General features: G+C 39.0%; 1 protein-coding gene across 3 annotated transcripts in view; it reads left to right on the forward strand.

Moving 5' to 3' along the window:
• Cdk6 (cyclin dependent kinase 6) overlaps window positions 1-13,782 on the forward strand; it is a 224,165-nt gene that overhangs the window by 93,278 nt on the left and 117,105 nt on the right. For all 3 annotated transcript variants that reach the window (XM_004646242.2, XM_023706513.1, XM_004646241.2), the window contains exon 4: window positions 7,175-7,342. In XM_004646242.2, coding sequence (XP_004646299.1) covers window positions 7,175-7,342 — 168 coding nt within the window. The remainder of the gene's footprint in view (window positions 1-7,174; window positions 7,343-13,782) is intronic.

Consider the following 13,782-nt stretch of genomic DNA (forward strand, 5'->3'; position numbering starts at 1 on the left):
TGAGATCCTGTACCTCAGATTGTAGAACCTTTGTCAGTGTCAGCCATGTGGATGAGTCACAGCCAATGCTTGGCCTATGTGCTCTCTGTGAAAGCCTGAGAGAGTGTCTTCTCCCCATGTGACTCTCCTTAACAGCCCGGCCTTTTACCTATGCAGATTGTGTCTCCTTACAGTTTCAGGATTTTGCAATCTTCCCTCCTGCAATAGCATTCAGTGTAAGGCAGGTGGGAGCTGGCAAGCGGGGAGGAAATATGGCAGAGAACTTGCCACCGTGCTTCTCTTATCAAGGAGACAATGCCGTAAAACTCTTTGGCTAACTTGCCCAGTGGGCCAGGGTCTGATGCCCATCCCTGAATCAGTTGTTAGCAAATGGATATAGGATTGCCTTAATTAGTGTGGACCAGGCCTTCGTGGCTGGCCACCAACAGTATCTGCTCCAGCCAGCAAATATGCTCTGCCCTGTGGAAAAGCAGCTTCTGTAATACATTACCTCATATGGAGAGAAGGGAAGTACAGAGTGAGGCGGAAAGTTCCAAAAGAGGGAATTGAGAAGACTAGGGATAGATGAGAAGTTGTCTCACCCGAAGGCGGCTGTTAAAAGACATGTTGTTGTAATTTCATTATGAAAGGATATGTGCTGAAGCGAGGAAATACTCATAGTGTGATATTAAATATTTTTTAAATGTCATAAAATAATGCGTATAAAACATTAAGGTGCTTGAACTTGATATTTTCTTATTTATGCACTTCTGTGTTCTAGATTCTCTCTGAAGAAGTTATAGTTAGTGTTGCGTATTTGTAGTTTCAGTTCCTGATGTCTTTCCATGGTAGGTTAATAATAGCTATCGTGATGAAGTGATGATTTCTTCTTTCAGACTGTCCACATAGGTCACTGCACTGTCATTGCTTTGTACGGGCATTCCTATTTAACAACAGAGCTCTGGTCCTCTGACTAGGCCACTGACTGAATTGGTCACTAAAGGAGGACTTGTACATGGTATATATATACATTACAATATTCAGAACAAAGAAATGGCCAAAGGAAACTCCCAGCTTGGTGACTTTGTTCTTTATTTGCGTAACTCTTGCGTGCAGTGCAGTACAACAGTATACGGTATAACAACATAAACTATTTGTACTATGCTGTACAATCAGCAAAAATTATAGTACTGTACTAGGTGTACTGTACCAAAAATTGGTACTATAAATAAGATGTACAAGGCTGGAAATACAGGCAGGCAGCAACACAAGTGCCTGCCTGTCAAGTGTAAGGTCCTGAGTCAATTCCCGTTACCAAAACAATAAGAAAAAAACCAAACACATGTATACAACTGTACTCCCCAAAAAAGATGGGCTGTAAGTCTTTAAATGAGGACTATCTGATATTTGAAGGTTTGGTGGAATAGAGTGGGTTTTTGGGGGGTTTTTTTTAGTTAAGGTAGATTCTTTATCTCCCCAACATTATCATAACTTCCAGGGAAGAATAACATAGATTTTTAAAATTCTCACTTCCGAATACATATTTGATTAATAAAATTATATGTGAAGTCAGCCACTTATATTGGGTTTTTTTGTTAGTTTGTTTGGGTTTGTTTTGGGGTTTTTTTGTTTTGTTTTGTTTTGCAATACTGGAGATCGAACTCAGTCCCTTGTGCTTGCCAGGCAGGCACTTACACCGCTGAGCTATATCCCAGGCCCTTATAGTGCATTTGTATCCAGTTGCCTGGAAGTAGTAAAAGTAGAAAGCCAGCACTTCTAATTAGGGCCCGTTAGCGCCCCGGTTTCTGCGGAGGGGCTCCCAGGTGATGTGTTGTCTTACCGGGTCTCCCTGTCACCTTCATGTCCCATAGGAAGGCAACAGGCCATAGGCCACAGCTTGGCTGTGCTCTTCGGAACAAAGCTCACATGTGCCTCTTATAGCTTGTCTTCAGATTCTTTGGTTAATTATTTACTTTATTTCACCAATTATACAACTGCCCAGGTGATCTGAACATTTTAAGGAAGCCATTTTAACCCTCTTTTTCGGGATTTGTTTCATACTTCATGACTTAAAGGGAAACATCCTGTGGGTACTGCATTGGCTCAAAGCAAGAAGTATTCTTTATTCTTGCTTTACTATCTCAAAAGCAGCCATTAAAGCCCATTTTTATCACTGAATTGATATGGGAAAGCATGCAGAAGTGAGCCCTATCAAGTTTCAAAGCAGAGTACAAAGTGTTTGCTACAGTAAGCCACATGGAGTGACCGTGGTACAGATATCCCCTGAGAGCCAAGGGATGAACTCTCCAGAGACTCAGCGAGCCAACCTGGTGGGTACTCAAGGACCTTCCTAGGCTTTGGTGCTCCCTGTTTCATTGCTCAGGCAGCAATTTGTAACACACTTTATGGTATTCAAAGACCATAAGGCTAGATTCAACGATTTGACTTTGGAGTGTGTATCCGAAAGAATTGAAAACAGGTTACAAAACAATAATTGTACTCAGATACTCATGCTAGCATTACTCATAATAGCCAGAAAGTAGAAACAGCCCGTGTTCATTTCATCGATGAGTTAATAGACGAAGTATTGTGCTTACCTATAGTGGGGTATTATTCAGCCTTAAAAGTAAGTTCTGATACATAACACAGTACGATTGAAATTTGAGAACATGAAGCTAAATGAAATGAGCTACCTGCAAAAAGACATGTAATAAAATTCACATGTACCTGGAGTCATCAGATTCATAAACCATGAATGCCAGGAGCTAAAGGGCAAGGGGAATGAGGAGTTTGGGTTTGATGGGCGTACGGTTTCAGTTTTTAAAAATGAAAAAGTTCTGGACATTTTTTGCACAATAGAGTGAATATACCTAACAAAGAATATGCACCTAAAATGGTTCAAGATAAGTTTTATGCATTTTACCACAATTAAAAAATTAATATATAGATACATAGATAAAAATAAAGATATGTTTTGGTAATAAGAAAAAAGATGCTGGAACTGGCCAGCATAGATTCAGGCAATCTTTACCTCTGTTCTATAATCATAATCCCTACCTCAAGTCTGTATGTTGTTATCAGTTAGGTATTTTTTAAAAAGTTAAAATCTCACCTGAGACTAGAGATTTCTAAAACATCCTTTTTAAGGAAACAAAATATTATGAAGATAGTTGTGTGAAAATTTTGATAAGGAATTTGAAGACTGTGGCTTGCAGATTATAAAAAACAATGATTGTCCTTTGTACATGTTGTATATGTCTTGCTTCCAGTCTTTAAATAGAAAAATTGTTACACATTTTGGAACCAAAAGTTTGATGGTTGAGGGGCCGGGGAGATGGCTGAGTGGAGTAAGTGCTTCCCTGGCAAGCGCAAGGGTCTGAGTTCAATCCCTGGTTCCGCCAAAAAAAAAAAAAAAAAATGATGGTATAAACATATTCCTCCGATTAACTAGATATATCAAATACCAGAAATGTCTGTTTGAAGGCTCCTTTCTGTGATTTACTACATATTACAAACTAGATGTTTTTGTACTTTAAGAACTAATCTGCATAGTTAACAGTTGGAAACTAGGACCTCAATCTCATAAATCTTTTTACCATTAGAAAAATTTAATGTTTGCTTATTTGAGTTTGCTTGTTTGGGTTTTTTAAAAGTAAGAAAATTACAGCTCTAGAATATCTGAAAGAAAGTTAACAGACTTGAAGACTACAGCTGAAAGGCGCGGGCTGAGGCCAAGAGTCTTGTGCAATGCCAAGCACAGAGCCCCATTTAAAAACACTTAAGGCCATTCTTCATTCCACAGTGGTGTCCTGTCAGAACACACTTTCAGGTACATGTCAAGGTAGAATAAGGCCTCATGTGACTATTTACCACAAATGACTAAGCATTCAGAACTTCTGTGCCACACAACTTTGAAACATGAGGGGAACTTTTAAACCTCTATTTAATTTAAAGATCTGTAGTTGACCATTTCCTTACTTATATTGTGTTGTGTCACTTGGCTTACTGTGAAGTATTTGACTGTTCTAAAGGGTAGATTAAATTAAAGTCCTGAGGAGTTAATTTAAAAGTCTGTCTCGTGAGACTATAAATTGAGATGCAACAGATTAGCCTAAGTAGAGAACCCTTTGAAATGTCTTTGATCAAAACCCTTCTTAGGATTCAGAAGTAACGCTGCTTTCTCATATGTGTGTACTGTTGTAGTTCACCCATTCATATCATCCTATTACTTGGAACCAGTTGTATGGTAACTTTTAACATAGAACAAACTTCAAGCATTAGGGGTCATTAACATGGAATGATGGTTAGTGCAGTCATGGGATTCACACTGCTTAACTCATGCTTGGACATAATGTTACCAGATCATCTATTCTTCTCTAACCTTTAAACAAATCAGAGGTAGACGCTATAGTATGGGTGCCAAATTAGCACAGCTAGAACCAGATACTGTCAATTATGGCATATCCCAAGGAGGAAAACTACATAGCCGTTAAAAATCATGCTGTATAAAGAAGTACATATTGAAATGACAGAATATCCGCCATAATTTGTGACACGTTTTTAAAAGGCCACCAAAGTGTATCAAATAACCATTTTATTTAAATGTATATTTTATTTACTCATACAAATAGGATAATAGGATAGTATGTGTAATTTTTTAAAGACAGACTAGAAAGAACCACAAAAGTTATTATTTAATAATGAAGTTTTCTGTGTTCTCAGTACTGGGTTTCTGAGTGATTTTTTTTTTTTCATTTTCGATGTGATTTATAGGATTCTGTAAGCATGGACATACTCATTTTACTAATTCTGTAGCCAATAAAAAGGCAGTGGGTACTGTGTATATAAGTACACAGAAACAGTATATACTTAATATAAATTTAAATGGGCCTTTTATTAATTAGTTCACATTTTTATGCTGCTAATTGACTACTTAAATTGTTTGGACCCTGTCTCATGAACCAAGCAAATTTTTTTCTTGGTTCCGTTTTAAATGGCTGGTGCTTATAGCATAGAAAGCTGAAGATGAGCCAGCGTGACATTACTTTAGGTTTGTCCTGCTTTTTAAAAATCCAGTGCTTTATAATCTGTGTGCATGTTTCTAATAAAAACTTGTTTGCTACAGCAAAGGATGACTTTCTCTAACATTTATGCTGCATTTTCCTGCTGCTGTCATTTGACCTGCATCAGTTCTTGTCTGTTTCCAGTGCTGTGTCTCCCAGGGTTTTCACTCGGGCAAACTTAAAACATACCCCTGCCAGATGAGAACATCCGCTTTGGGTAATTTCAAAAGTGACCCCCAAAGACGTGCACCATATAACCTGACCTTAGAACACTGGTGTACATTCTTTTTTTTTTTTTTTTTTTTTAAATGAACAGAGTATATATATATTGAGGAAAGAAAGCTGTCTGAGAGAGGGACAGGAAGGGGGCCCCAAGTGGATGGTCCCTGGGAAGCTCTCTCTTCCAGGGTCTTTTATAGTGCAAAACCATCTGGGTCTAAGGTGGAGAACGTGGGAACTCGCTTAGGTGACCATGAGGTAGGACAAAACTACGGTCAACCAATGAGATTACAAGCACCGTTGCTCAGGTAAAATTGAGAAAGTCCAGGACCAAATGGGGAAGCAAGTCACAGGACTGTGCCCTCAAGGAGACAGCACAAAAGATAAGATAGGTTGCAACTGTAAGAGGGACAGATGCCCCTTCTGTGGGCAAGACCTGAAGACCAAAGATCGAACAAATGCTTATCTCCCTAAAGATGAGCATCCAGGATTGATCATCAGCTTGAGGAAGCCAGGAAGAGTCACTAAGCCAGCTCCTACCGGCTGGCTGCTGGACAAAGTCCTGTTCTGTATTCATGTACGTTCTTACAGTTGTTGTGATCTGTCTCCTCTGGGCAACAGGCCACTTGTCCAGGCAGTGGTCATCCTGAGAATTACCGTGCACCAGAAGCAGCACTCCCACTAGCATACATGACTTCACTTAAACTTCTTTCTCCATGAAAAGTAAATGTCATTTTCTCCATCTGATAAATGGAAAAATGGAGGCTTTGGTTTCTAACAAAGTGGGATACGAGTACAGAGCTCCCATCTCTAGAGGAAGCACCGGAACTAAAAGCCAAAACCTAATACTATACTTTCTTGATGAAAGAAATTGGCGCTTCAGCTAATAAACAAGTGGATCTGCGCACTCCTGTCAGCACTGAAGTACATGATGTGTGATCACTTTTTCAGCTCAGATAGGAATGAAATAGGGTGAAATAGGCACCACCCTCACAATATTGAGGTTAAAGAGTAGGTTATTCTTACCAATTCCAGATTTCAGAAGACCATAACATTATGACCAGTGCTCTAGGTTCCTACTTTCAAATAACTATTTCTGAGCTTCATATTTTGTATCTAATTTTATTGGAACTAAAATATGATTGTCCTCTTATTCATACTGGCTAATAATGATAGTGCAGTAACCACTGCCCCTACTAAGTAGGTTTCATTAGAGGTGAAAGACATTTGTTGTCAGACAGATTGCGCGGCTGGCCTCATTTTACACACCTATTATCCTAATAAAGGAGTACACTGGAGATTTAAACCCAGTTTCTCTGGATCCTGATTTGATTTAAGACTTTGTCTCTTGCTGGTGTTGTGACAGTTATCTGACTTCACTATAAAATGGAGGGATAAGATTATTTACCTAAACATTTGTTGCAGATTAAACAAGTTACTCAGTGGAGGGTGCTTAGAATGGCAGTTGACACATAGTGCCTGCTTATTGTAGTGCTCATTATAAAAATCATAACCACCATTAATAATATCATGAGTGTTCACCAGTTCCGCATTGTTGAAACAACACATGAAACGAGAGATGCATACCTTTCTGGCCTCTTCCTTCTTCCCCTCCCCACCAGTAGCCCTCACACCAACTCGGTGTATATCCTTCCAGAACGTTTCCTAGGACAATGAAAACTATTCTGAGTTGTCCATTCATTAATAAAATGCAAGTTGAGATTGAAAAGTTTCACAGTGTTCTTCTCAGTGGAGAGTGGAGAAATAGGAAGACCAGTTCGTTCAGCTAATATTTCTCCAGTGTTTGCTTTGTGTTGTGCACTCAGCAAAGGGCTGGGGGCTCAGCATCAAACGCAGAGCATGATGAATTTGTGTTGTGAGCAATTACTGACTTTATTTTTTGTTTAATTTAGGATATGATGTTTCAGCTTCTTCGAGGTCTGGACTTCCTTCATTCTCACCGAGTGGTGCATCGTGATCTAAAACCACAGAACATTCTGGTGACCAGCAGTGGACAAATAAAGCTGGCTGACTTTGGCCTTGCCCGCATCTATAGTTTTCAGATGGCTCTTACTTCAGTGGTGAGTAGGAGAGCGCTGTCCTTTCATTAATCTTACTTTTCCTCTTTTGAATGACAGGACCCCCGCCCTTCTGTGCTTCTGAAGTTATTATTGCCTATGGTTAGTACCAACTAGGGAAAAATGTCTTCGCTTTTTTTTTCTTTCTTTCTTTTCTTTTTATGGTAGTGGATAAGAGGAAAGCATTCTGCTTATAACTACAGACACATCCGGGCTGGGTTTGTTGTGGACAAGACCAATTGCAGAAATAGCCTGTTGCATCTTAGCCACTAGAAAGGAATCAGTTGCAAGTTTCCAAATGCTTTTTACCATAACCACTGTTTTCAGAGCTGTGCATATAGTGACGGTAAGATACTCAGTTCACAGCTAAAAAGCACTGAGGACATTGATCTGTCTGACAATCCTGGCTTAAGAAGCAACCAGAGGGTCGACCCAAGTGTGTGAAAGTCCTCCTTTGAACGTGGTGCTGACTGTGAAGAAATAAAATTGACAGTGAACTTGAATGGCCTTTGTAGTGCTAGTGAAGACTTCATCTGAGCCAGAAAAGAAAGTGAACCCCTAAGCCTGTTCTGGTAAAGAATGAGTTATAGTAGCCTGTTCTGTGAGTCTTCTGATGCAGAATCATAATAGCAGTTGACTTTGATTCGCTTCTATTTGTCTTTATTGTTTTGGAGATAAACTTTTGTGAAATGATGCACCCATACTATAAAAGAGCCACCAAGAAGCAGGAGTCAGTATCCCTTTTCTTTGAAATACCTATTTTATAAACAGTATGATCATGCATAGATTCAAAAAGCCAAGCAATGGCTTGGTACTTTTGTTGTTGTTGTTGTTGTTGTTTGTTTTCGTTTTTTGTATTTTAGGGAAGGGTCTGCAGGGTGTTCAGGGTCTCACTACTAGATCAGACTCATAGTGATCTGCCTGTTTACAGCCTCCCAAGAGCTGGGATTACAGGCAAGCACCACCACGCCCAGTCTCAGTTGCCATCTCAGTGCATCCCCAGGGGCGGGGCTGGCACAGCAGGCTTGGTGATCGAACCCCTAGCCCCTGTGCCTGCTTGCAAGCACTTTAGTCCACTGAGCTATTTGGCCAGCCCTTCATTAAATTACACTTTGAGAAAAATATTCCAGATGTAGTCCATGTTTAGCCTCAGAGAGGTTCTCAAATCCGAGCAGTGCTATCCCACGAAAAAGGCATTGTTGACCATATGGTGACATCATAAGTCATCACAGTGATGTGTGGGTGACTGCTTCTGATACTTGATGCATGTGCTTGCAAGAGGCTAACACTTTGCCCAACAAAAGATTGTTTCCTCAAACTCAATAATGCTTCAACTGAGGATCAGAAACTAAGGAAAGAAGTTGGAAGTTGCGTGAAACAGGTAGCTTGCTTTGGAAAACATTGTTTATAAATGTTTTGCTTCCCCTTTGCCCCTTCTCCTCTCAGAATATGAATAGTGAAACCTGCACATGTAAAACTTGTTACATTCCCAACATTATTTTTTTACCCAAAATCCTTGATGTACGTTGCCATTGTTGATAGATTCTGCTTGGTTCCTCTTTACCCAGAATACACCAGTACTTTCGAGAAGATGAGGCACAAGTTGATACTGAAAAAATAGAGTCTGCTTTGGGTGGGGTCGGACAACCCCTTGTATTCTTACATAATCACACCAGAAAGGGCTGAGTCTGTGTTTCCCTAGTGGGAAGGGTGAGGTAGGCTTTGGGTTTCCCTAGGAAGTTATTGCACATGTTGTTCTGGGGCCCTGGGGAGAAGCTTGAATAGACTTTGTGGCCCAGAAGAGTCATAAGAGAGCAGATGAAGGAAACGGTCTCCTTGAGTACATAAACTGAGGGAAGGATGAGCTATAACTGAGCTGGACATTTTATTCCAATCCTCTCAAATGGGCACCAGAATCATCCAAAAATAGAAACAGGAAACCTACTTGGTTTTTGTTTTGATTATCTTTTGCTTGTTAAATTTGAGGAATGATAGCTTAACCTGTGTGTAATGTTAATTAACATTCCATTTGTGTTGAAAGTTGGTATTTGAAAGCAGGAAAATGTACACAGATTTCATAGAGTAAAGGGAAAAGACAAACATAAACAGGTCGTTTTTCAGTACCTAGTTTGTGTGGTATGTATGCTTTGTATTTCCTACGGTGACATAGGTAAAAAGATGTTAGCAGCTGGGAAAGACTTTATTTGCAAGAGTGATAATTGGAATTCAATAGCAATAATAAAAGATACATTTTCTATAGTGTATTGGTTGCATTTTTTAAAATTTCTCATTATTTGGTATTTTTTCTGCTTAAAGGAAAATTAAATATAGTGATTTATATATACATGGTAACACATAAAAACTTAGAATCACATTGAGAACTGGTAGAAATACATTCCACTTCCTGTAAATGTGTATTTTTTAGTAGATTGTATCATGCAGAAATTGAGGATCAACTGAATTTGTGGAATATTAAGGGAGCTGCAAGGTAACTGATTTGGAACTGAGGTCGTCTAGCTGTGAATAGTGCTGTTAGTGATCATGTAAAGCCTGATTCACATATCCTTTCTGGTACCCCCTTTCCCCTTCCTTTCTGAAGTCATGTCTTGACTTTATGATATTGCTTTCTGCCTTGTTTGCAGCTATTTTGAGGTCTTATTCATCAATCTGTTAGTTCCTTGAAGGCAAGTGCTGTCTCTTATCATCCTTTTATTCTGATAGGTATTGAAGAAAAGTTTTTAATGAACAAGCATACATACTTGCAGATATAGACAGTTGAGTCGTAATAAACATAAAAAAGAAGTTACTTACATGTTAACTGATCTCAGTATTCCCACAGAGCTTCCAGCTGATACTAAGCTGCAGAATTTACCTGAACATATACCTTAATATGTCTGAGCACATTTTGTACCTTAGTCTCATTGGTTCATGGATAGGGAGCTGTGTTCAAGTCATGAAAGCTACATATTCTATAGCTTGGTCTCATGCTAGGAGTGAAAGAATAGCTTGAACCTAAGTTCACAGTTTATGCGGTGTATTTAAAAAATCCTGTTGCATCATGAACTGATTACTTGTGAGAGTTGAGCTTCCTGTTCTCAACAGTAAGCTGTGGAGATAGGAAACTGGGACGTTGTTGTATTTCTACTAATTTAAGATGTCTTACCTCCATTGTGTTTTGGTATTAGCAAGCTTTAAAAGAGGTTTCCTATTCTTCAGGAGTAAGAAATATACTCCCAATGAAAGAATAGATGTATAGTGAGATACTTTTACTGCCTGTTGACTATTTTATCTTTGGTAGTATATACGTATTTGACAAAAATACATACTACTTCTATTTAGCTGTTGATAACAATTTATATTCTTAAAGTCTTTCTAATAAAAACTTAAAAATACTTTCATTTACAACCTTGACCTTGGAGGGGGCAATGAGCAATATTTAATTGCATTCATCACCAGATAGATCCCAGACTATTGCTGCATAATTTTTAGACCTCCAACTTCTATATCAATATTGAAAAACAGGCATATTCTTTAAAAAATTGTTTTAATTCTTTGAAAATAATTTTCAAAACAAGATGGTAGGAGGATAACAGTGGTTAATACATTGTGTATTGTTATCTTTAAATTAAGTTCCGAAAGTATAAGATATTGACATTTAAGTATCTAAACAATGCTAGCACAAATCTTTTTTCAATTAACAATGAGGAATTAATAATAGTATAACTATCTTAACTGTTGTGTGTGTATGTTTTTTTCTTTCAATTTTTCCATTTCTTCTTTTCTCCTTTCCCCATCCAAGTTTCTCTTTCCTTTTGAACCGTTTCTTCCCATGTTACAATATCTATTGTATATTTTAGATCTTATTTAAAACTCTTTTAGCTTCTCTCAGTAGGGAGAAAATTCAATGTTTGCATATGTGCATTTGGTTTATTTCACTTCTGAGTACGGTCTTGGGTTACATCCATTTACCTACAAAGTCTCCTGTTTGTCCTTCCTAATGGCTGAGTAGTACTCCATTGTATAAAATGACCACATCTTTTTTTTTTCATCCATTGCTCAGTTGATCAGCATTTGAGTTGTTTCCAATATTTAGCTATTACAAATTGTGCTGCTATAATAAGGATGGGTGCACATATGGCACCGTGGTATGATGTTTTAATTCTTCTGGGAAGATATCCAGAAGAGGAATACAGTGGGAATGGTAGCCCTAGTTTTTTGAGGAATCCCCACATTGACGACCATGGTGATTGCACTAGTCTACACTCACACCAACAACAGAGAAGAGTTTCTTTGTCCCCACAGTCCCTCCAGCATTTGTTATTGGTTGATTTCTTGATGGCAGCCATTATTTCCTGGTTGAAATGGAATCTCAGTGCTCTTTCCATTTGCATCTCTTGAACAACCAATGATGTGGAACATTTTTTCATATATTTATTTGCTATTTCTACTTCTTCATCTGAGAAGTGTATATTCATCTCAATGCTCATTTTTACATTGGGTCTTTAAATTTGGGAGGTTTGATTTCTTTAAGTTCTTTGTATGTTCTTGGTAATATTTCTTTCTCTAAGGAACAGCTGGCAAACACATTTTTCCCACATTGTAGGTTGTCTCCTCACTCTGTTCGTGGTTTCTCTTGCTGTGCATAAGCTTTTTTAAGGAGGCTGTCTTTCTTCCAGTGAATCTCTATGGCACCTTTGTCGAGCATAAGATGGCTAAGTATGTCTGGTGTTGTTTCTGTATCTTCTAATCTGTTCTACTGATCTTTGAATCTTTTTTTTTTCCAGTACTATGTTGTTTTTATTACAGTAGCTTTATTTCAATTCAGGGATCATGATAACCCTCTGCTTTGCCTTTGATGCCCAGAATTGCCTTTACTATTCTAGGTCTCTTTTGGTTCCAAATAAATTTTATAATTATTTTCTCTGATTTCTGTGAGACGCACTGAATTTTGATCAGAATTGCAATACATCTGTATGTGAGTTTTGGAAATATGACCATTTTCATTATATTGGTTCTTCCTCCCCAAGAGCAAGGGACATCTTTCTGTTTTCTGATATCCTCTTCAATTTTCTTTCACAGATTACTTTGGGTTTTGATGTAGGGGTCTTCTACATCCTTCATTAGATTGATTACTAGTATTTCATTTTGGGGGGCGCTATGGTGAAAGGTGTTATTTCCCTAATTGGTGTCTCAGTGAGTTTGTTACTTATGTACAGAAAGTCTATTGTATCCAGATACAGTACTGAATTTATTCTAGCGGGGTTTTTTTAAAATGGTATGGGGATCTTCTATGTAGAGTATCATGTCTTCCACAAATAGTGATAATTTTAAATACTCCTTTTCTATTGTCTTCATTACTTTTTTCTTATTGCTGGGACAAAGTACCTAATACCTCTTCCTCCCCATGTGACGGGGTGGGGCTGGGGCCATCCAGACCCACACTGATACCCTGATGCATTCTGTGTTCTTCAGTGTCCCTCACCCATAGTGCCTCCCACAGCAGCACCCACAGCCTCCCCACAGGTGTGGAAGTGATTATGCCTGGACCAGTTGTAGGGCATCAGCAGACCCTAGGCCCTCCCTGCCCACACCCAGCCCTTGCCTTGTACCTTGCAAACTCTTTCCCATCTTGCAAGATGGCAGGCAAAAAAATTGAGAAGCCGCATACTGAGAAGAGGAAACCCAAAGCCAAGAAGGCTGCTGCCAGCAGCACTGGTAAAAAGGGTAAGGTCAAGGCAGAAACGTCCAGCCCCACTGCAGTCCAGCCCCATTGCGGTCCAGCCCCACTGCAGCTGAAATCCTGTCCTTGTTAGAGCAATTGATAGATGCTTCTGATGTGCTGTGTATTCCAAAATGGCTTTGTACAAAAAAAAGTACAAAGCTGCTAAATTGAAGGTTGAAAAGAAAAAGGAGAAGGTTCTTGCTGCTATCACAAAACCAGTTGATGGTGACAAGAATGTTGGTATCTGGGTGGTTAAGCTTCAAAAAATGCCTAGCTACTACCCTACTGACGATGTACCCCAAAAGGTGCTGCGCCATGGCAGGAAACCCTTCAGTCAGAATGTGGGGAACTTCGAGCTAGCATCACTCACAGCACCATCTTGATCATCCTCACTGGGCATCACAGAGGCAAGAGAGTGATCTTCCTAAAGCAGTTGGCCCATGTTTTGCTACTTGTGACTGGGCCTCTTAGCCTTAGTCATGTTCCTCTATGAAGAACACACCAGAAATTTGTCATTGAAGCTGTAGCCACCCAGATACCAGGAGGGTGAGATCTTTGACACCAAGAAAGATAGATACCAGATTTTGGAGCAGTGCAAGGTGGGTCAGAAAGCAGTAGACCCACAGATTTTACCAAAAATCAAAGCTGTTCCTCAACTCTGGGGTTACCTGCAATCTGTTTTTGCTCTGAAAAATGGAATTTATCCTCATAAATTAGTGTT

The sequence above is a fragment of the Octodon degus genome, unplaced genomic scaffold (genome assembly GCF_000260255.1).
Source record: "Octodon degus isolate 3935 unplaced genomic scaffold, OctDeg1.0 scaffold00262, whole genome shotgun sequence".
NCBI lineage: Eukaryota > Metazoa > Chordata > Mammalia > Rodentia > Octodontidae > Octodon > Octodon degus.